The sequence below is a fragment of the Pseudorca crassidens genome, chromosome 2 (genome assembly GCF_039906515.1).
Source record: "Pseudorca crassidens isolate mPseCra1 chromosome 2, mPseCra1.hap1, whole genome shotgun sequence".
Taxonomy (NCBI): domain Eukaryota; kingdom Metazoa; phylum Chordata; class Mammalia; order Artiodactyla; family Delphinidae; genus Pseudorca; species Pseudorca crassidens.
In genome coordinates, this window is record NC_090297.1 from 102,798,816 (window position 1) to 102,823,315 (window position 24,500).

The 24,500-nt window shown below is 44.8% G+C and overlaps 1 protein-coding gene across 1 annotated transcript in view; it reads left to right on the forward strand.

The window, feature by feature from the left end:
- Window positions 1–23,665, forward strand: part of CD101 (CD101 molecule) — a gene marked incomplete at its 5' end in the record, with an annotated part of 29,306 nt that extends 5,641 nt beyond the window's left edge. The window contains 6 exons of the mRNA XM_067727411.1: window positions 551–937; window positions 4,352–4,732; window positions 5,436–5,840; window positions 9,231–9,641; window positions 12,482–12,877; window positions 20,579–23,665. Coding sequence (XP_067583512.1) covers window positions 551–937; window positions 4,352–4,732; window positions 5,436–5,840; window positions 9,231–9,641; window positions 12,482–12,877; window positions 20,579–20,814 — 2,216 coding nt within the window. The remainder of the gene's footprint in view (window positions 1–550; window positions 938–4,351; window positions 4,733–5,435; window positions 5,841–9,230; window positions 9,642–12,481; window positions 12,878–20,578) is intronic.
- Window positions 23,666–24,500: the final 835 nt, after the last annotated feature.

The window sequence follows — 24,500 nt, forward strand, 5'->3', positions numbered from 1 at the left end:
TTTAATTTCTTTTTCTGTCTAACTGCTCTGGCTAGGACTTCCAATACTATGTTGAATAGAAGTGGTGAGAGTGGTCATCCTTGTCTTATTCTTGATCTTAGAGGAAAAGCTTTCAGCTTTTCACTGTTAAGTGTGATGTTAGCTGTGGACTTGCCATATATCACATATGCTTTTAACTTCGGAAAATTCCACTGGATATGCTCAGCCAAAAATGAGAGCAAGAAATCACAATTTACATCGATTCAACATAGTATAAAATATTTTATTTAAAAAGATACATTACTGTGTACTTTACACATTATGCATACATCTTGCTTAATAGGATTGCATTCAGAAAATCATGTATGTTGTTCTTTCTAGGTGATTTAAAGAGTAGTCAAGGGCATTTTTTAATTCTAGGCATTTCTTTGGCTTACCTTCTCCTCAGAACTGATCTCCCACATGAAATTCAATCCCTGTACTATCCTAACAGGAGGTAGCATCTCTCTCTGGTATTGAAAGGATAGATGCAGTGGCCTCTCTATATATCTGCCTTGCTTTTGTTTCCTAGTGAGAGATTTTCAAGTCAACATCACGGCTGAGAGCACGGTTCCTGAAGGAAAACCCTTAGAACTGGTTTGCCTGGTCATGGGCGGTGGCCGGGACCCACAGCTTCATGGCACTTGGTTCTTCAATGATATTGAAATGGCCCACATTGATGCTGGTGGAGTTCTGGGTCTGAAGAAAAACTATCAAGAAAGAGCAAGTCAAGGACAGCTCCAGGTTTCAAAGTTAAGCCCCAAGTCTTTCTCTCTCAAGATCTTCTCTGTGGGGCCAAGGGATGAAGGTGCCTACAGATGTGCCGTGGCGGAGGTGACAAGAGCTCAGATGGGCTCCTGGCAGGTGCTCCAGAAAAAACAGTCACCAGACAGCTACGTGCACCTGAGGAAGCCAGCAGGTATGTGAAGTCGGGGCCAGACACGATTGGGCTGCTTTTAGATGCCCTCCTTTGTGAGTACAGGATGCCTTCATGGACACAGGGGAGGTCTTCTGAAGTCAGGTGTCAGTCAGATCACTTTGAGGTGGAGTGGAGTACTGCAAAGGAAAGCACCCAAACCAGCTGAAGACCTGAGTCCTATTCCTGAGCCATTAAATGGGCCATGATCATGAACACACTATGTACTTCACCTCTAAATCTCAGCTTCTTCAACTGTAAGATAATGACATCTAATCTGACTGTCCTTAAGTACCTTCTTGCCATCTTAGATTCTTTGATTCTATTTGCTGTTATTTCTTATTTTTGTCCATTGGGTATTCTTTCAGCAGAGAACACCTGTATTAATGAAGCCCTCTGTCTCCTTGTTGCGCGCGCGCGTGCGTGCGCGCGCGCGCGCGCGTGTGTGTGTGTGTGTGTGTGTGTGTGTGTGTTTTGAGTAGATTAAGAGGCAAGAGCTTACACTTGCCCCCTTCCTGGGAAATAAACACCCACGTTACCCCTCCTACTCCTGCGACATCTTTCATCAATTCTCTATTATCTTAAACTGATACTAAGTCTTAATTCTGCACCAAAGCCTGACTCAGAGTAAGAAAAGAAGAAGTAAATGATAGTGGGCAGACTCTATTGCCTGTATGTTGTTATGATGTCGTGAGATGCCTATCCCAATGGGTCTGAGTATCTGGAAGGCCACTCAGGTCTTGTTTAGTTTCTGAAGGCTGGGTGACCTTAAACGTGTTTGAATTATCAGTGCTTTTTGTGTGGAGAGAAAACTGATAAATCCGCAAGTAATATTAGGATCCTCTGGGCTGGGTATTAAATTCAAAGTCTAGAAAAATGAATTGCCCCAAAATTTTGGTTTTGCAAAAACCAAAATCAAAAACAAACTAAAAATGAAGATATCCTTGTTGTACTTGCTCACTGGAGGCCTCTCCAAAGATAGAAACATTCCCCTTCCATCCTCTTCTCCATCACCCCCTTTGCTGGGAGTGAAGACGCACAGCTTTGGCCTAGAGTGGCGAGCCAGGAAGTGTGTTGGTGGTAATTTTGACACTAAACATTTGTTCTGACTTGCTAGGATTCAGAAAAAAACTATGTAGGCGTGTTTACATATTTACACAGAGCTAAATCTCAACTTCGTGTATCTGTCTCTGCTGGAGCAGATCTGTAAATCTTTCATAAACTCAGGACATAGGAATTTGTGCTAAAGAGACCTAAAGGTGTGCTTCATGGCACACAGATCACGAGCCTATCAAGTAGTTGGTCTTCCCAAGCTAAAAATAATCCTTTGTGCAGGCTGGAGTCCAGCCTGTTTCTTTTTACGTAGAATAAAAAAAGGTTATTAACAGATTTATTAGAGATCCTGTGGAGCATTTGGTTTTGAAACTCAAACCATTACTTCAAGTATGAGCAGAGTTTTATCACTCCGTGAATGTTTTAAACAGAAGAGGGTACTCCCTACTGCTATGCATGTATACCTGACGCATGCGTGGTGAGTGTGTTACTTCTTACCGAGAGGCAGTAACGACCACAGTAAACTAAGGAAACCACAGTTAAAAAGACAAAACAAAACAAAATTGAAGCTGGTTGAAGCTAATCATAATGGTTATATTTGAGTAGTGAGATTATGAGTAATAATTTCCCCTCTAATTTCTAAACTTTAGTTATGAGTCTTTTTTTTTTTTTTTTTTTTTTTTTTTGCGGTACGTGGGCCTCTCACTGTTGTGGCCTCTCCCGTTGCGGAGCGCAAGCTCAGTGGCCATGGCTCACGGGCCCAGCCGCTCCATGGCATATGGGATCTTCCCAGACCGGGGCACGAACCTGTGTCCCCTGCATCGGCAGACAGACTCTCAACCACTGCGCCACCAGGGAAGCCCATGAGTCTATTTTTAACTTGAAAAAAAAATTAAGTATAATTATGCCTCTAATACCCAAAATTTGGAAGCAAGTTATATATATGTAATAGATAGATAAATAGATATAGATATATTAACCTATTTGTGGACATTAGCCTTTATTCTGCCTTTGTAACATATACATTTATACATAAAGTGCTTAAAGACTGAACTCCTTCCTCAGCAGAGAAGATCAATTTGCAGATTCATTTAGATCCTATTTAAATTTCTAATGCCAGTTCTATTTTGTTTTCCTGGGAATTCCCTGGTGGTCCAGTGGTTAGGACTCCATGCCCTCACTGCCGAGGGCCTGGGTTTGATCCCTGGTCGGGGAACTAAGATCCCACAAGGCCAGAAAAAATAAATTTGAAAAAAAATCTATTTTGTTTTCCTTTTCTGGCTTTGAACTCCTCTGCTTTCACAAAGTGCCTATCATGACGCACTAACGCTAATAGCTCACCTTTGCTGGGTACTTCTCCTTGCCAGCCGGGGTAAGCCCTTTGCATGTACCATTCATTTAGTCCTCTCACAATGCACAAGGGAGGTGTTATTATTACCCCCATATCTACAGGAAAGGAAATTGAGGCGTAGAGAGGTCCACTATGTTGCCCAGGATAATTCTGACAACAGTGACCTTGACCTGAAGCATGAGGCTGGGCTGCCTAGGATGCATGAGCTTGAGGGATCTTTACATTGCCCACAAAGCACCCAGGACAAGGCCTTGCACAGGAAGTATCTGTTGAAGGAATGTCTGCGTTTCTACACATCTTTAATTTCCCATCTGGAAGCCAGATTTACATTTATTGTTTCACACTATAGTTCAGATATAGGAAGGATCTCGCTTCAACAATATATATGAATGAATATATGGTTTGAAAAAGAGAAATGTATATGTATGGGTAAATATATATATTTAAAAAAATACTTGGGGGGAAATGTATATATATATTTATTGTATATATATATATATTTATATATACATACATTTTCCCCCAAGTAATTGTTTTTTAGTGGCAGTATTTTGAACAGAAATATAATTAACAATACTCCTTCACTGTTCAGAATATATACCAATTAGGGGAAGGTAAGTAAGAAGAGGAAGGTCATTTTGAACTGTGAAAGTCTGAATTCTAAAAAACTAAACACGGCTTCATTACTTTCAGCCTCATACACCAACTGTAATTAATTTAACAAAATATTACCAGATGTTTTCCCAACTAGATGTTCCTAAGGAACAAATCACTAAAAATTAGGGCAAATTATAAATGGTTTAAGTGTAAATAAGTTCTCCTGGTATTCTTTCTGCTGTTTCTACTATTTAAGTGTTGATGAAATCTTTTTTTCTGGGGGTGGTGCAGGAGTGAACAACCTGATCGGATTTGTCACAAAGTTGTCAAGTCCTAATTAATGAGATTTCACCGTTTTTTAGAAAAAATTTCATTTACTTGAAATAATTTTTTCTTTTAAAATCTGTAATCCACAGCAAGATATGTGGTCATGTCTACCAAGAACAGGAAGCAAGCAGTGTGGGAAGGAGAGGCGTTAACCCTTCTCTGCAAGGTAGGTGGAGCTAAAAGTCTCCTGTCCGTGACCTGGTGGCACATCCCACAAGACGAGACAGAGCCGGAGTTTGTGGCTGGAATGGGGCAGGACGGCACCATGCAGCTGGGTGCCTTCTACGGGCAACTCGATAAGCACAGCAACACAAGGCTGGAGAAGACGGACTGGGACACCTTCCAGCTGGAGATCACCTCCACCACCATCACAGACAGCGGCATGTATGAGTGCAGGGTGTCTGAGATGCCCCGGAGCAAGACCAGAGATCAGAGCTGGGCTCAGATGTCAGTCACTGTAAAACCTCTGAGTAAGTGTCAGGGAAATCCTTTTCTGAACTTACGCATCTTCAGTATCTTCCTTCTGCAGTGGAATGCTGTGGAATTCGATTGTGTGTCACCCTGAATCCCCTAGTTATGGTACGTGTACCCCAGGACACAGAGCAGAGTCTCTGGCTACCATGTCTGTCAGCTGATCTCTGAAGTTTACTCATCTTTATAGAGATCATCGTTAGAGTGCAACTTGTAAATTGTTATTCAAGGCTAAAAACAAAATCGTATGAATTGGAATAGACTTAGAAAAGAGATATGCCAAGTGGAGCGGAGCCTCATGCATTTCAGGCTTCTGACAGCTGCAGCCCTGGGATTGCAGAGTCTCTTGGAGCACGTGCAAAAGAGTGATGGTGCACCAAGGAGTGGGTATGAGGGAAGGAGGCCAGCCAGTGGGGCCGGGGAGCACCCCACCCACTCAGCGGCAGCTGTCTAAGCAGCAGACTGGAGAAACACTGCCTGTTTGTTGTCTCTGCTGAGAACACTCTTTAGAAGAGGGTCAACTTTAGAAAATTGAAGTCAGACTTCAGGACAGACTGTACTGTGAATCAGTTTCTACCCCCACGTATTTGATACTCCCAGCGTATGAACACATAGTTCAATGTGAGGAGGCAATGACTAGGACAACTTGTACCTCGATTTGCTGAATGTATTAGAAATTGTGTTTTGCGTTTCTGCCCACAGAGTCAAGTTTACATGTTAGTCTGATGAGCCGTCAACCACAAGTGAAATTAACCAACACCTTTGACCTGTCCTGCATAGTGGGTGTTCGCTACTCTGACCTCAAGGTTCTACTCACCGTGACATGGCAGTTCCAGGCAGCTAGATCTCGAGCCTTTGATCTGCTTCTTCGAATCACCCATAATGGCACTATTGAATGGGGGAACTTCCTACCCCAGTTCCAAAAGAAGACAAAGGTTTCACAGTCTTTATTTCGTTCTCAACTCCTAATCCATGATGCCACCGAGGAAGAAGCAGGAGTTTATCAGTGTAATGTAGAAGTTTATGACAGAAGTTCCCTACACACAAACGGCCCCGTGAGGGCTTCTGCCATCTCTCACCCATTGAGAATCACTGTCACTTTACCAGGTAAACACTACTTGAAATTAATCCTGCTTTATTTTTAAACATTCCTCCCGTTTAGGGTAAGTTATAGAATTAAAGCATAGAATACCTTTTCCCCAAGTTTGTATTATAAGTAAGCACCATATGTAAGTGATATACAGGAAGGGAGGGGGAGGGATAAATTAGGAGTTTGGTATTAACAGATATTCACCAGTATATATAAAATAGATAAACAATAAGGACCTACTGTATAGCAGAGGGAACTATATTCAATATCTTATAATAACCTATAATGGAAAAGAACCTGAATAAAAATATATATGTGTATAACTGAATCACTTTGCTGTATACCTGAAACATTGTAAATCAACTATACTTCAATTTAAAAAAGGAACCAGAAACAAACACACACACACACACACACACACACACACACACAGAGGGATATCCAGGTTAACATTAAGTCAATATGAACAAAATGGCCATACTGGTTTTTGTTTTTGTTTTTCTTTGGCTGTGTTGAGTCTTTGTGCCTGAAGGCGGGCTTTCAATAGTTGAGTTGAGCTAGGGCTACTCTTCATTGCGGTGCGCAGGCTTCTCATTGCGGTGGCTTCTCTTGTTGCGGAGCACAGGCTCTAGGCGCGCGGGCTTCAGTAGTTGTGGCATGCGGGCTCAGTAGTTGTGGCACACGGGCTTAGTTGCTCTGCGGCATGTGGGATCTTCCCAGACTAGGGCTCCAACCTATGTCCCCTGCATTGGCAGGTGGATTCTTAACCACTGCGCCACCAGAGAAGTCCCGCCATACTGGTTTTTAAAACATTGAAATACTTCCACACTGACGAATTCTAACTGTTGCCCCTTCCCCATTTCCCTTAAGTCCCCACTACTCAGCAACTAAAGGGAACCACGTGGCACAGCAGGGGACATCTAGGACCAGATCCAGTGGTGAGGAATTCTTTCGGATTGGTCAGTACCCATGCCTGATCAGTCATTAAATGTTTAGAATGTGTCCCCTGGTGGTATGGATAATGTAAATCCCATTAAATACATTTATCCATTCATTTTGATATGTTAATATACAAGAGTTAGAGAATTTATGATTACAGTCAAAATAATTTACCTTGTCAGTTGGTAATAGAGGATAGAGATTAAAAGTAAGACACAACTTGGCAAATTCTGCTGTGCTGGTATCTTTCATGACTTCCATTCTCTTAGGGCAAAGTGTTCAAGAGGCTTTGACGTCATTTAGACCTGACAAGCACTGGATAGAAGCATCACTTTAGACAAGGCACCTTAATCTGTCCAAGCCCAGTGACCCCCATATGTAAATTGCTGATGTGCAATTTAAAGATGGTGGCACATTCCTAGTACAGTGCCTGACACACCAAGCAGATGTTCAAACGTGGTAGCAGTCATTATCTCAGCTACTGAGCTATATTTTTGGTAATAGCAATGATCTCCTTGTTGATTAACTCATGCCTTAATTTACTTGTCCTTTCTGATGTATTTCAAATTGTTGATTTAATCCTTTCTTCTTAAAACTTCTCTTTTCTTGACCTTATGACACAAGATTTTCTTGGTTTCCTTCCTGACACGCCGACTGCTCCTTCTCATTCTCTTTTGCAGAATCCTCCTCCTTCACTGACTCATCCCTTTGGGTTTCATCCTCAACTTCCTCTCTTCTCATTCTGTACACTGTCCCAAAGTGGGCTTATTCCTACCCAGGGATTCAGGCTATATGCTGACAAATCCCAAATTCATTATCTTGAAATACTTCTCTTCTGATCTCCAGACTCATCAATGCAATTGCCTCTAAGACATGTCTACACTCACTATGTCAAAACATAAATACACCATTATTATCCCTCCAAAGCTACTCCTCTGACGTTGTTCTCCATGTTCCCACCATCCATCGGTGATCCAAGCAGGAAACCTGAGTCATCCACTACTCCTCCACGTCTACCTCATGTCCAAACTCCCATTACATGGCAAGGTCCTTTACCATCTGATACACTTATGTCTTTCCTGCATCATCTCTTTCCACTTTCCATCTTGAATTTGAGCTCCAGCCACACTGAACTACTGGAAGTTCCTCACATACTCTATGCTCTCTCTCATTTTTAGTCTTTGTTCAAGTTGCTTCTTTTGCATGGAATTCCTTAACCCCTTCTCCATCAGATTAATTCCTATTAACCCTTAAGACGTAGCTTAGAGATATCTCCTCCAGGAAGCCTCCCCTCACTCCCACATTTGGGTTAGACAGTCCTGCTGTGTGCTCTGACAGCCACTTCTGCATACCTCTGTCCCCCCTGGGTGACACAATCCTATAATCTCTAAGCCTCTGTCCTGTACTAGTCTCTTCCTCTAAGCAGAGACTGAGGGGAGGGATCCACAGAGCCTGGAATAGTCTGGCACATAATATAGTACATGCTTAATAAATGTTTGTTGAAGGAAGAGTAAAGGGACCTACTGGGAGCATCAATAAGCAGCCACAAAAGTAGAACTGGTGACGTCAGCAAGAAGATAAGCATAAGAATTGGAAGCCAGGCTTTACCGTTCATCTTTCTGACAAAGCAGGAAAGCTCTGGGTTAAAGGATAGTTGACTCCATATCCATACAATGTTCCCACAGTCGAGTGGCTGCAAAGAAACGCACAGTTGTAATAGCCCACGTACAACTTCCTCTTGTTTACCCATGTTTGCCGGCAGATACAATTAGACTTAGGCAAACTGTGGATCTAGGAGTATCTGGATAGTGAACACACAGACAAAGCATTAATAGGGCCACTTTCTCTCAATTTGATTTATGAAATGCTATAGAAGAGAAGATGTCGGTGCCAAAATACTGAAGCATTTTCTTTTCTTTTCTTTTATACTGGAGTATAGTTGATAAACAATGTTGTGTCAGTTTCAGGTGTACAGCAAAGTGATTCAGTTATACATATACATGTACGTGTCTATTCTTTTCCCATTTAGGTTATTACAGAATGTTGAGCAGAGTTCCCTGTGCTATACAGTAGGTCCTTGTTGGTTATCTAATACTGAAGCATTTTCATGTGGAAGAGATTGGCTTTTCTGCATAACACTTCCTCCCTGCCCCACACTCCCTATCCCACGCCTCCGGGGCAGGGGTAGAATTAAGACCAGTGGATGGAAGTTATGGAGAAGTCAAATTCAACTTGATATCAGAAAGAGTCCTCTGGTGGCAGCATGTCCAAAGGTGGAATGGGTGCTTTGTCAGTTAGTGAGTTGTTCAAAGGCTGAATGAGCAGTTAGTGGGGCTGCTGAAGAGGGAATTCACACATTTGATGGGTGTAGGAGGTATGGCCCTAGTTAACCTCCAATGTCCCTTCTACTTTAAAGTTCTATTTTCTAGCAAAGTAACAAAAGTAATGGTACCATTCTTTTAATTTAGAGAGCAAGCTGAAAGTGAATTCAAGTAGTCAAGTCCAAGAGATCTCCATCAACTCCAACACAGACATAGAGTGTAACATCCTGTGCCAATCCACTGGAAACCTTCGGTTGGCTGTTACTTGGTACTTCTCTGCCACGTCCACTAATGCAACCTGGCTGAGGATCCTGGAAATGGACCGAACCCACGTAGTAAAATACGGGGATGAATTTCAGACCGCATGGAGAAAACAAAAATTCCACGCCGAGAAAGTTTCCCAAGACTCGTTTCAGCTACACATTCTGAACGTGGAAGACAGCGATCAGGGCAAATATCGCTGCGCTGTGGAGGAATGGCTCTGGTCTACAAATGGCACTTGGCACAAGCTTGGAGAAAAGACGTCAGGTCTAACAGAATTGAAACTCAGGCCCACAGGTAAACCTTGCAAGTATATTCTCACTCATCTTTCTGTAGAATTGCCGTCTTCTCTTGGGCAGCTGTTCTATGGAGTGATTAGATGAAGGTAAAAATATGACCTACAGTCATAGGAATAGTGCCCACCTGCACAGTGACTGCAGGACTGGATAGCCCACCAGAGCAGGCGGGGGTCCCTTTGAGTCAAGCTGAGATTTGGAGAAGCTTAGATGGGAGCAAGATCCCTTTGATTGGTTTGCTTCTCAGCCTGACAGGCTGGTCTATGCAGCGACCCAGGGTATCGTATCTCCAGCTCTCTGTAAAGCAAGCTGTGTCACTCCAGTGGGGCTCTACTGTAATTTGGCAGAAAGAGAGTAATACAAAGCATATTTCTCCCACTGTGAACAGAAACTGTCCAACTCTATAGGGATGTATGGAGAGACTGCTCTTCAACGTTTGGCTGCCTAAACATAAGGCAAATAGAAGTAGTCACCTGCTGGAATGGCTTACTGAGGGCATCTCCTCCTCCTCAGGAGATCTTTAAAAATGAAATAGAGGGCTTCCCTGGTGGCGCAGTGGTTGAGAGTCCGCCTGCCAATGCAGGGGACGTGGGTTCGTGCTCCGGTCCGGGAGGATCCCACGTGCCGCGGAGCGGCTGGGCCCGTGAGCCATGGCCGCTGAGCCTGCGCGTCCGGAGCCTGTGCTCTGCAACGGGAGAGGCCACAACAGGGAGAGGCCACAACAGTGAGAGGCCCGTGTACCACCAAAAAAAAAAAAAAAGAAATAGAAGTTCCATTCATTTGCATTAGTCTAAGAGTGCCGTGGTCTAAATGTGGGCAGGGTTGATTAGATCTGTCAGCATTAGTTAGGTCACCTCCAATGTTGATTAAAATTAAATGAACCTCACAGCTAAGGTTTGGGAGCTGGCCAAGATCCAAAAGCACGATGCAAATAAGTTAATCTAGTTTGGCACTGAAAATTCTATTTTCAGTGTAACATCAAAAAATAAGATTATAATGAACATTGCTATGTGTTAGGCAATTAGGAATCCAAAGATAAAGAAGGCAGAGCCTTAAGGAGCTCTCAGTCGGCTGGGAGCAGCAGGGGCAAAGTAGCAGCTGAGCGCAAGGGTCTCTTCCTGCCGCTCTGGCCGCCCTTCTCCATGCCCTTCCTCTCCCTGCTCAATGCAGGTGTTCATCAGGGATACCTGAGACCATTTTTCTTCTCTCTGTGCCTTTCAAAACCTCTTAAATCCCACCTTGGCGGTACCAACTACCACCTTCAGTGAAACAGCTCTAAGATTTTATGCTCAGCCCCCATCTCCTGAGCTCCGGGCCTTTCTACCCATCTGCTTGTTGCACATTTCTACTTGGTTGACCCAGAGAGCCTCACATTCAGCATATCCCAAATCATCCTTATGTCCCAAATCATCATGATGGTGTTTATCATCTTGGCCATCCCACAAGGCTTATGGCCACTCCATTCTCCATCTGGGTGGCTGGCATCCCTTTCTCCCAGTTGTCCAAGCTGAATCTTGACAGTGTGTGCCCACCCCTTTAAGAAGTGCACACCATTTCTTAGCTCAAGCCAGCGCTTCCCATTCAGAAACGTGGGACCAGTGCTGTTCAATCTTTTAGTCTATCAAGAAATGCCTAAAATCTTTTTTTGGTGACGTCACTCATTTTGGAATGTCCATAATGAATTCAAATTCTTTTAAAATACTGAAGATGTCAAATAAAACATATTTGTGGGCTGTGTGTGGCTGGCTGGGAGTAGCTAGCTGTGTACCCTGGTGTAGGAAGTAAGTTAAGGAAGAGGCCCCAGGGAAAGATACTGAGAAGGATTCGTAAGAATTGTAGGAGGGATGCTTTCTCTGAAATCAAAAGAGGAGAGGATATCAGAAGAAAATGGATTTCAGTGACAGAAACTGCAGAGAAGACAAAAAAGACTGGAAGGTCTCTTGAGCTGGGAAATCGGGCCTTTTCTGGGGACCTCGGCCAGAGCCTAGAGATGAGATGGAAAGCTGATGGCAATGAAGTAGGGAGTAACTTGAGGTGAGGAAGCAGAGGCAGTACCATGTAAACTAATATTTCACATGCTTCTCTATAAAGGGAAAGAGAGAGTAAAGATGGTAGCTAAAAAAGAATGTAGGATCAGACAAAGATGTTCTTTTAAAGATAGATCAATAAATATGTTTGTAGTAGAGTTGAAAATTTAGTGCATACTATAATTTATTTTGTGTGTGATTACTCTAGCGTTCCAAGTCCTCACCTGTGAGTTAAAAGGGGAACATTTTAAAAAAGTAAATGTCAAAATCTGTTTAAAACTTAGTCTAATCCAATAATGTAAATAGTCTCCTTGAGTGATATTCTAACACATGTATGAAAATGCTCAGTCTCTTGGGTAACCTCCTCTTTCCCTGCGTCTAATACCTGAGGTGAGATCCAGTGTATGGGAGGAGGGTAATTTGCAAAAACAAAAACGGGTAGTGGTGGAACATGGGACTTGAGGGGCGGGCTGGAAGTTTCGAATGGCCTTTCTGGGAAGCAGAAGGGAGAGCTGAGCCGGGAGAAGTAAAAGCAGCAGGGCAGAACATCCGGCAAAGCTGGGTGGTTTTCAGTGTCAGGTCCAGCAGGCAAGAGGCAGACTGATGAAGGGAAGTGGCTGGTTTGATTCATAGCAGAGAATGTTCTGGCAAATATGGAAGAAGGATAAGGGTCAAGGAAAAGTGTTAAAGATGAAGGACCTGATATCTAAAAATTATAAGATGGCATCCCTTCAATGAGAAGTAGACTTTTCAGAGGAGGTGTCCAATCTAAGATCTGGGTTCTTCTCGAACTTACCGCCATTTTATTTCCTAGGAAGTAAGGTACGCATCTCCAAAGTGTCCGGGACAAAAAATGCCTCCGAGCACAGCGAGGTGGCCATCCGCTGCAGCCTGGAGAGTGCGGGCAGCCCAGCCTCCCTGTTCTCTGTGATGTGGTACTGGAACAGAGAAAATTCTGGAAGTAAAATGCTGGTGCACCTGCAGCATGACGGCTTGCTGGAGTATGGCGAAGAGGGGCTCAGGAGGCGCCTGCACTGTTACCGTTCATCCCCTGCAGACTTTGTCCTGATGATACATCGAGTGGAGATGGAGGATGCTGGAATGTACTGGTGCAGGGTGGCAGAGTGGCAGCTACACGGTAACCCAAGCAAGTGGGTCAGCCAATCATCAGACGAGTCACAGCGTGTGGTGCTCACGGTGCTGCCTTCAGGTAACTAGCGGTTCATCTGTCATGGCTTGCGGTCAGGAGAATCTTTGTCTCCCCTCCTATGCTTTCCCACCCAGCTATGTTTTGCTTCTTTTCAGACTGAAAACAATTTACAGATTCCCGAAAGAAAATGACTTCGCCATTTCTCTCAACAGTAACTCAGTTTGGGCAGACAAGGTTACCTGAGGTTTTGGCATGGACGTTTAAATGTCAAGGGCATCTGACCTCCTCCCCCACTTTCCCTCTTAAACAAAAAAGCCATCAACATTGTATCCCTTTAAATAACCAAATAATGTTGGAGGCAGACATCCTTACCTCTTGGGTAATTCTCCAATCTCAGAAGGCTGACCTGTGGTGGGAGTGAGGTGAGCAATAGGGACATGGTGACTTTGTGTTTGATCTGGTTGAACCAAAATCAGCTATATCTACATGCTCCCTGAGTCAAAACGAACCCAACAAAAAAAAAGCCTTTCTCAACGAATAAGCGACAAGCTTCTTATTGATGTGTTCAACAAACTATGGGAGTTTTGGTCGTGATAGTCATTGGGTGTGCCTCTCCTGACTGCACCTTGAAAGTCATCAAGGGAGGAAGTGTGTCCCATAGAACTTGTTTACAGGCTCTGGCAAAAAGACAGCTGCTTGAAGACCATTGGCCAAAGGGTGACCCTTCTCTGTGTGGGAAGGTCAACTTATCCTGCTTTAGGAGGTGTGTAGAGCAAGAGGTCGTGAAGGAGGAGAGGGCTTCCTTCCAGCCAGTGCGATGCCAAGCATGTAACAGGCATTCATTAAGCAAAAATTCCTCCAGCCAGACCAGTAAATCTTCCCAGGTGACTAAGGAGCCAGTAGATGTTGTAGCCTGCTCATCCTCTGAGCCATTTCTTTCTGGTGGGGTTTAAGGATAAGGCGAGAGGTGAGCTATAGGTTAAACTTACAGTGAGAGAGGGTCACTGGAGAGGCAGAGGTGTGGTCTTGCTGCCCCATCCCAGGAAGAGTAGAAAGGATCAATAAACATCCCTACAGCACCAGCTAGCTTTGGGGACAGTCTGTAGGAGGGAAAGAGGGCTACTGAGAACGGATGGTACCTTCTCAGAGTTGGGACAGTTGCATCCCAGCCCCAGCAAGGCTTCTAGAGTGGAAGTCAGAGTTATCTAACTTGTTCGCTGGGGTCCATCATTCTCGTCCCCTGACTATTCTTCAGCAGGATTCTTCTCCCAAGTATCCAGGCAGGATTTATCTTCCTATCAGCTTTTCTTCCATTCCAACAATTATAGGAAGTCCCCACCCTGAGCACATTCCATACATGTTTTCCCACTGGAATTCCTAGGCTCTGTAGATTCAGCCGTTTATGCAGTAGAATAAATAGATAATAACTGTAAAAAGTGTATATTCTGTGGCTAAAAAGCACATCTCCTCTGAGACAGGTGGGATCGTTCAAAGCATATATATACTGTTCATCTTTGTGGAAGTCTTATAAAACAGCTGTAAAGTTTTTAAAAAGATCAACTCTGGAAAGAAAATGTTACAGACTGAATGGTCTTTGTATTCTTCACAACTGAAGGAGCTGGAAAGCCTGTGCCTTGAGAACCTGAGGGTTTTCATTATAAGTACAGTTAAGTGTTCCCAAGTAAATCTGTATAATATAGCATCTCACTTCTTCTGCCTGGCTGTTCCTTTCTGGTAGTTGTGAAGACAGTGTGGGTGATGAAAAATCCCAGGGTTTGGAATCAGACAAGCCGAGTCTCAAATTGCAGCTCTATCACCTCCCTACTAGCTATGAAGTCATACCCTGGTTACTCAGCTTTCTCATAAAATGAGGATTATGGTACAAATGCATATGAAGTATCTAGCACAGTCCCTGGCGTACTCTAAGTGCTCAACAAACGTTACCTCCTTCTCCCCTTATAACTCCAAACATGCTAGCGATGCGCGCGCGCACACACACACACACACACACACACACACACACACATCTACCTATGTATATATCTATTTATGTGATAAAATACTTTAATTTCTTCAATAAATAACTATATGAGCTTCTGAGGACACACAAAAAATATATTATGGAATCTGTTCCCACAGAGCTGAGTCTGGTGGGGAAGTAAAGTCCAACATGATACGTGTCATGAAAGAAATAGTCTCAGGATACTAAGGAAGGAGCAGAGGCAGGGCTGGGATGAAGAGCTGGGTTGGGAGGAGATCTGGAAAGGTTCCCCAGAGTATGGGGCCTATAAAAAGGAAGGCACATGTTTTGGGAAAAGGAAAGTATATGCTAGATGATCAGAGAAACTGTGGTAGGATGGCAAGAGAGGAGGCTAGTGGGATGGAACGGGTACAGATGTCAAGTGGGTCTTTTGTTTGGAGCTAGGGAAGATAAGCTTTCTCATGGAAGTTACAGAGTGTCGTTGAACAAGTTCAGGCAGGAGAGTGACACATCAGATTTGCGTTTTAGAAAGCTCTTCCTGGGAACAGTGTTAAAAATGAATTGAAAGGGAGGTAGGCACAGAGAAGGGAGAACTATTTGAAATTGACTGTAGGGACCCAGGTGAGACAAGATGAAGGCCTGAATTAAGGCAGTGCCTGTGAGGGCTGAGAGAAAGACAGGCATTCTGCATTCCATATTAGGAGATGGGGTCTTCAGGATTTAGAGGCTGGTTAGGTGTATGTGGATGGTGAATGAGCAGAAGAAGAGAATCGAGGATGAATACCAGGCTTCTGGCCTAAGATGGACAGTGGGGACAGTCACTAAATGAGGTAATATAGGAGAAAGGACTAAAGGGGAAGATGAGTTCAATTTTGAATAAGTTGGACTGGAATTGAGTTTGGAGTACCAGTGAGTCATCTAGGGAGATCTGTCCAATAAACTTCAGGATCTCCAAATGAGATCTCTACCAGAGTTATAGATTAGAAATCATCAGCTTATGGCCTATAATGATGCCCAAGGATGGATCCCTGAGATACACGGCTATTTCTCGGGGGACTGCAGAAGAGGAACCTGTGAAGGAGAGTGGAAGGAGTAGCCTAGAGGTAGGAGGAGAACCAGGGTATGGTGGTATCACAGACACCAAAGGCAGGAGGGATCAAGAGTCGGGAGAGCCGACAGACTCGACTAGTGCAAAGAGGCCAGTTAAGACCCAAATAGGAAAATATCCATTGGGTTTAACAATATAGGGCAGTTACAGAAAAATAGTGAGAAAAGTCAGACTGCAGGGAGAAAGTGGGCGCATCAAATCCAGTTCATGCTTTCAAGAGCTTTGATGTAAACGGAAAGAGAGAAGACGAGCAAATGGCAAGAGGTGCAGTGAAGCTTTGCTTTGTTTTGTTTTGGTTTGAAGATGGTAGGGACTTGAGCACTGTTACATCTAGAGAGAAAAGAGCCAGTAGAGAGGAAGAAGAGGAAGATTAGAAGAGAATGGTTATGACTGACAGTCCAACATCTTTTTTTTTTTTTTGCGGTACGCGGGCCTCTCACTGCTGTGGTCTCTCCCATTGCGGAGCACAGGCTCCAGATGCACAGGCTCAGCGGCCATGGCTCACGGGCCCAGCCGCTCCGCGGCACGTGGGATCCTCCCGGACCGGGGCACGAACCCGCGTCCCCTGCATCGGCAGGCGGACTCTCAACCACTGTGCCACCAGGGGAGCCCAGTCCAACATCTTGAGTGAACTTATATCACCTCCTGATTGGAATGCTCCTTCCTGGTACCTGTCCCAGATCAACACCTACTAATCATTCACCAACCAACTGAACTGCCACTTTCTCAGTGACTTAGCTTATTTTCTTAGTCATCCCACCTGTGTAACATCCATCCTCAGTGCCACACAATACCTTCTGAGAAGGCAAAGACTGAATGTCTTGTTCTCAGCACTAGCACAGTGCTTGGCACAGAAACAGTACTCAAATACTGAATCCGTGCAGCTGCCCTCCTGGTCAGGACCAGCCTGTGTATGAATAAAGGCCAGTTGAAATACAATAGGCTACCAACTCTCACTTCTCAAATGGTTTTCTACCACCTTTATTTGGCACTTCTGGGTTGGGTTAGTTTAGGACTACTTGATAGAACTGTGAAGCGTGTGGATCCTGTGAAGGCAGGAAAGTTGAGAGGTATTTCCCTGGTGGAACGCACCTTGCATTTTTCCTCTCCATCGTACTTCCTTAGCTATGACGAAGCCAAAGCGGGGGCTACAGCTGCTTGAGTCTTTTTGTATCTCATTCTAGAGAATTCTCTGTGATTAATAGGCAAGGCTATAAAGCTTTCTGGGGACTGGATTATTTGTAATAGAATGGTATTTGTCACTATTTCCCAGCTTTTGGGGGGTAAGGGTATATTTAGAAAGTGGATTCTCAAAGGAGATATGCCCCTATCACACTGATGTTTCTGGAGAGAACATGCTATTTTATCAACGCTACCCCGGTGCTTCCAACAAGGCCTGGCACATAGCGCTCGGTTCAACAAATGCTTGATGAAAAATGAGCAAGCGACTCTTCAATGGAGTTGAAACTGATGCTGTAAGGGGCTCACTTACTCTGGGATGCGCTTGTATCAGGTTACCTAATCCTGCTTTCAGTTCTTGGCAGGAGCCACCCCTCCCACACGGCCACACCTGGCACGTCAACTGCCCAAGTCTGGGGTTGGGGGTGCGTTGGTAGCCCCCTCATCATCCTCCACCTTTCTTCTCCTAAAGTCGGTATTTCTGGGGTAATATCGGAAAGGAATGCTCCTCACGATGTGTTTGGCTGGGGGTAGAAGCAAGTTACAAACTCAACCTTGTGATGCAGTGTTCTCATTATACTTCTGGCTCTTCCTTACAGACCTTGTACTTGGAGCACTGAGCACTTACTCAGATTGCTTCAAAATGCCAAACCTTAATGGTTTTGAATGTCACTAATGCTAATCCAGATACGGGTGAGAGGCAGATGGTGGGAATGGTGACTGTGGGATCCAGAGCAAACACCGCCCTCCCAGGAGAGGTAATTTAGAAGCACTGACAGTTTCTAGCTGTTGGCCAATTCGGCACTGCGAAGGGCGCACTTTGTCGTCCTTGGATGGCAGATTGCTCGAAGCCCAGCCCCATTTAGATAGTCAAGCCCTCTGGCAGTCCCTTCACACGGAAGGTTAGAGTCTCAGTGGCAGAAAATCCAAGCGCCAGGTTTCTTTCCACCTTCTGTGTGCCGGCCCCATCCCCCCCAACATCACACCACCATCCTAGCAATGGTGACCCACGGGTGCCGCGGACTCTTACCTCCCGGTTCTCTGCCTCTCGTGATTGGAACAGGAAGCCAGAGTCTCCCAAGTAATCATTTGACTCTCAGCTGAATGTCACCCACCCACCCAGGGGACAGGGAGATCAGAGAGTCAAGGGAGAGACGTTGGCTGTGGAAGGACACGGCCAAGTCTGCGGTCCCTGAGTGAGGAATCATCAGGTTCAGCCCTCTTTTCTGCCTGGTCTCTTGGGAAAAAGTCACCTATGATTTTCCTAACTTTCTTAGTAGCTTTCTAGCTGATATTTATTTCTTGCTGACTCAACAAATGTGCTAGGCACTGTTTCATGCTTTATTAAGCATTATCTCATCACAACTCTAGAAATTATTATCCTCGCTTGATTGACTAGGAAACTAATGATTAGAGAGAGAGGAAAAGTAATTTGTCCAAAGTCAATAGCAGTAAGTTGTAGAGCCAGGATTTGAACCCAGCTCTCTTTGAGACATAGGAGGTGCTCAATCCCTACTCTGCACAGGAGTAGTGTGAAGTAGCAAGGCCAGACCTCTTACCCACTCTCCAGCTCTATTCTCTTTCAGCATTTCAGTCTGCACTTCCTTCTTAACCATACGCTTTCAAATGTATTCAGGTAAGACCTGGGAGAAATATTGTAGTCAAGCCAGGGCCTTGGAGAGAAGGGTCAGGTAGGATGTGGAGAGGAGATGAGAAAGAATTCAAAATCTATCTTTATCATTGCCCACCCTTTCAAAAACAAAAACCAAATCTAGGGTGGAGAATATAAATGAGACCAGAGAAGAACCGGGCCACAAACCCCCGTAGCTCCTTGCCAGCCCTGTTCAGAGCTGCCAGGCTAACGTTCAGTGATGGTCTTTACTCTGGGTAACATGATGATAGCTACTCCTGGGTTCCTGTGTGCGCAAATCACTCACACAATTGACTCATTCTTTAGTCTCCATTGATGACCTATGAGCAAAGTGCTGCACAAGGGGAAAAGATACGTAAGACATAGGCCCTCTCCTCCCGGAGTTTACAATGCAGGAGCTGGACACAGGTTTAGATTCTTTCTTAACCTCCCACAAAGAGATGTCCTTCAGTGTGCAAAATGTATCTGCAATGCCAAAAAAAAATGGAATTCTTGCAGCATGAGGTTGGTCGCAATGACCTCTAAACCTGTCATCTTCATCTCTAAGCGTCTGTAATCCCATGAATCCTACAGCTTAACCTCTGAAGAAGAAAGTGCTTAGGTCATTACAGTTTTCCAATAAAAGCACAGCTACTATTAGCATCAGATTTTTCAGAAGAGCCCTGGTTTTGAATATCCTGTCATAAACAAATGTAGTCAGAAGACTACATTTAATAGTTGGTGTCTCTTTAAGCATATGTCTTTGTGCATCGAGAGACTGAATCCCTGTCCTTTGACTAGTCACCTGAGGCACTGCTTCCTGGACCCTGTGGCACTGGCAGTTCTCTCGCCTTTGCTTCCCTGGCTGTGTGGCCAGGAACCCCTCGGGGGCTGCTGGTGCGTACTCTGTGTGTCCATGTGTTGATAGCACTTCCCCTCGGACTGCAGCTGCCAGATGCTTCAGCATGCCTTTATATAGTAGCCTTTGCCCATGTGGTTGCAGTGAATCCAGTTTAATTCAGATCAGCAAACGTTATCAGGCACATGTGCTAGGCACTGCAAGGACTATAGAAACAAAGGACACTGTCAGAGCTACTCAAGTAACTGTGATGACAAAGATGGTTAAAAGGGGATGAAAGAGGTCTAAACAAAGGCATGTGTGAGAAGAGGATAGAAAGAAGAGGAAAACTGCCTGAGGAGAGGTGGAAGGCTGGAGTGATGGAGAGTGAGGCCAGTAGGACCTCGAGGATATGGTGCAGTGAGCACGCCAGGTAGAGGTGATGGTAAGAGCAAGAGGGGAAAGGAGCTGAATGGGGGTGGGGGAGTGTGAGACCAGTTTGGAGATTCAGGAAGGGATGGTGCTTCTTACTTGTAGCTGCTGTTGTTCTTATCAGGACAGTGCAGAGCATGCGTGTGCGCGTGCGCGTGCGTATGTGTCTGTGTGTGTTTTCAGAAGCAGCAGTGGGAATAACTCAGTTAAAAATTCAGGACCGGCAACAGAGTTGGGAACGAGGGTTGAATTATAGATATCTTTTCTGAGGAAAGAAGATTAAAGGAGAGGTTTTTTTTTCTGTTTTGTTTTTCTTTCTGGCTGTTCGTTTTAAGTAGGTCATGGGAACCTCTGGTGGTTGGAAATTGTTGGGTGAGGGGGAGTCAGGCTGGAACAGGCCATCCTGGAGCTCTCTTCTCCCAGCTCCCTTCCCTTTGCTCCTCGCATGTGATTTAAGGGGCACACTGCCGTTTGGCCCCGTTATTCTTACATATATTTTCCTGTAACAGTAAACCCCAGAAGTGTTTATAACTGATGAGTACAAATAAGCTGGAGACTAATTATTCTCTTCATTTTCTTCCTTTTTGTCGCAGAGCCCACGTTTCCTTCCAGGATCTGCTCGTCAGCACCTTTACTCTATTTCCTCTTCATCTGCCCCTTCCTTATGCTCATCCTTCTGTTCATTTCCCTCCTCTGCCTGTACTGCAAGGCCAGGAAGTTGTCAACTCTGAGCCTAAGCATACAGAAAGAAAAGGCCCTCTGGGTGGACCTGAAAAGGGCTGGAAGCAGGACCGCACACAGATTGGAAGAGGACGGTGAAGACAGTTGAATCCCGAGAGGCGCCTGCAGCCCTGTGGAAAGAGTGCGGACTTTGAAACTGGACTGACCAGGAGAGGAGTGCGCCCTGCCTCTGTCCTCCTCTGAGTCTGCGGCCTGGGGCGAGGTACCTAGGACTCAGAGGGAACATTTATTGAGCGCGTATGTGGTGCCAGAAACCATTAAGTGTTTCTTCACGTGTCACCTCATCTACCCATCGCATCCCCCACAGGAGCTAGGTGACTCCGTTACACCGTCTTCCGCTTGCCACACCTCACGGGGCTTAGGTTCTGCGTCCATAGATCTGTAAGGAGAGGAGTACCTCCCTCACGCAGCTGCTGGGGATTAAATGAGATCCCACGGCAGAGCCCAGGGCGATGCTTCCCTCTCTTATGTCACTGATTCCCTGGACAACACTCAGTGTTGGAGCCACACACTGGCTCCAGGTAACCTTTTGCCTCCAGATAAGACACGTAGGAAAGGACCTGATGCCAGCAAGGAAAAGGGGTTGGGACTATGCCCTTCATTCACATCAAATCTGCCTCCCAATCAGACTGTGGCTTCCTTCAAGGCAGAAATCCCATGTTCTCCTCCACTCCATCTCCATCCCATCTATAAACGCCACTGACGAGCAAGCTCTGCATAGTAGGTGCTTCATCAGTATTGGTTCTTTAGTGAAAGGATAAGGTATTTTGTAGCCAGACTTTCTTTCCTTTTTTTTTTTTCTTTCTTTTCTCCATAAGACTTATTAAGTCATTGCTAAGGAAAAACTTTTTTTTTTTTTTTTGCAGTACACGGGCCTCTCACTGTTGTGGCCTCTCCCGTTGCGGAGCACAGGCTCCAGACGCGCAGGCTCAGCGGCCGTGGCTCACGGGCCCAGCCGCTCCACGGCATGTGGGATCTTCCCAGACCGGGGCACGAACCCGTGTCCCCTGCATCGGCAGGCAGACTCTCAACCACTGCACCACCAGGGAAGCCCAGGAAAAACTTTTTTAAAAAATTTTGCAACAGTGCTCCAGTCAGCTCCCCAAGGCCTCATATCTCCCTTTCCTCCCCACACCCAAAGTTCCATTTGGCTCCTGGCTCTTCTTAGCCAAAGCCTTGACCTGACAGCACCAGGTAGCAGGAAAGGTGGCTGCGTCAGTTATCTGAGGGCAGAGGAGTTAACAGTGCCACTGTCCCGTCCTGCTCCGGCAGGGGCTAGGAGTTCAGGGGGAATAGTAATTTAGCATCCTCTATTCTCAGCCAGGAAAAGTCAGGAGGAGGGGGATGGGGAGTGTCATGGCCGAAGGCTTCCAACCACTGTCCCCTAGGAGATAACAACTGTCCCCACTGGGCCTGGGGTCCCCTCACCTTTGTTTCAAAAGCAGCTTAGGCCCTGTTGTAGCCAGAATTGGAAATCAATCAGTGCCACCTAACAGACTTGAGAAAACACATCTATTTATTATCTATGTGATCAACAGTGTTGCTTTAACACTCATTAATTTGCATTTCCAAGGCTAGCAATTTATTTTTAATTATTTTATCAGGCACACACGTCCTCTCCAAACATAATCAGTTCCTTTGCAAGGGGATTTTTGGTGGCTATGAGAACTCGCACCGCAGGCCTATGGGTTCCTTGATTTCATCTCCCTTTGTAGCCTCATTTGAAATACTCCAAATGTCTTTTTAAACAGGTCAGAGCATTTATTTCTTCTCTCTCAGGTAAGGGAGCAAATTTTTCCAAAAGCAAAGCTAATGTTAAGATTTCTTAACATTGAAGTGTGATGCTCCCCCCACCCCCGCCGTTATTTCCAGAAACCCGTATTTTAATTGAATATTGAAAGGAAAGAGAATGGGATTGAGCCCCATCAGAGAATCGGAATAGATCCTGGTGCTGCCCCCATTTCAGGTACTCTTACCCCCAACCACTGTTCTCCCTCCTTGCCTGGATACTGCCTTTCAGCTCTCAGCTCAAACACCAGTTTGTCACATTTGAATTCAGCACAGAGACTGCACAGACCAGACACTCAAATATCCGACTGCCCCACCCAGAGCAGAGCATGGGAATGATTACTGCCCAGTGAGCACCTCCTGGGTGTCGAGCACTGGGGTAGGTGCGTGGGATCCAGTGGTGACTCAAGCAGACTCCACCCTGCTCCCCTGGGACTATCACCTAGTTTTTTCTGGATGTTCTGTTTTCATTAATGGGAACTAGATAGAGCACGTTGGATTTTCTAGGAAGTCACACCACACCATTTGGCTTATAGTAGTTTTCAGGTAACTGAAACCCCAGCGTCTTCTTTCTACCTTTCTGAACTTCTTTAGAATAAAATTTGTTTTCATCCAATTCAGCAGGCATTTTTTACGTGAAACCTCTTCTCTCTCCAGTTATGCCCTTGGTCATTTTAGTTTTTCAGTCTTAACAGAGAAGTTTACTTTTACTCATTGATTTCAGCTTTTCTATTCTATGTCACCACCTGGTTTTATTTTCAGCTTCTTGCGTTAGTAACTCCTCCCTGGCAACAGGACAAACCTCTGTCTCAGGAGTTGGCTACCTGTAGCCCACAGGCCAAGTGTGGCCCACTACCTGTTTTTTAAAATGCAATTTGTTGGAATGCAGGCACTCCCGTTTGTCTAGATATTATCTATGGCTACTGTCATGATGTAATGGCTGAGTTGAGTAGTTGTCACGATAGACTCTATGACCTGCAAAACCTAAAATGTTTACTATCTGGCCCTTCATGGAAAAAGTTTGCCACTCCCTGCTCTCTTTCAGTGGCTAATGTTCTGTCAGTTTTAGCCATGAATTATGTTCCTGGGAAACTTGATTTGAGGTGTTATATCTGTATCTGTTGTATATCTGACGACTTTAATAAATGATCTTAGGCTCTCCGGATTGGTGTCTCGTCCAAGCAGTTCTGACGCATGAATCCTCTCTACCACACTCCCACTAACGATGAGAAACTCATCACCCCAAGGCATTCCACACCATCAGGTTGAGTTGCAGGACAAGATGACACAAAGAAGAGTAAGACATGACTACACTCCTTTCATTATTTTCAGTCTATTGAGATGCATGGATAGGAACAACTGTTTTATGGCAGAAGATGAATGCAGTTGGTAGAAGGTCACGTGCCCTAATAGTTTCTCACAATGGTACGGGAGTTATTATTCATCCCAGAGTTTCACGGCATCTCCGTGCAAAAGGGGCTTGTATTCCTTTCCTGCAGGTAAGAAATTGAAGCTCAGAGAGGTTGGGTTTATCCAGGATCACTCCACCATAGGCAAAAGAGTAAGTGCTCAAAATGAGGCCCACTGACAAAAAGTTCTGGACTCTTTCCACAATCAACACTGTGCTCAGTACATTGATATCAGAAAAATCTGGTGATCATAGTATCCACCTCATATGAGGATCAAATCAGATACTTACATGAAGATAAGTTTTAAACCATTTCAAGTCATAAATGAAAGTAGGCATAACCCAGGTTTTTCCAGGTCTTACCCATCCATGCACATGAATGAAATTGAATCAACAATAATCCAAGTTCTACATACTTTTGCCCCAGAGTCTTGGCCATCTATAAAGTGTTCTTCAAGCATTTCTAGGGCTTCCCTTGGATTCTGGGAATTCATATGAGTTCACAAACAAGTCCCCTCCCACAGGGCTTCCTGCTGTTCTGTTCAAATCTATGAGCTCCCATTGCAGCAAGGATGCTG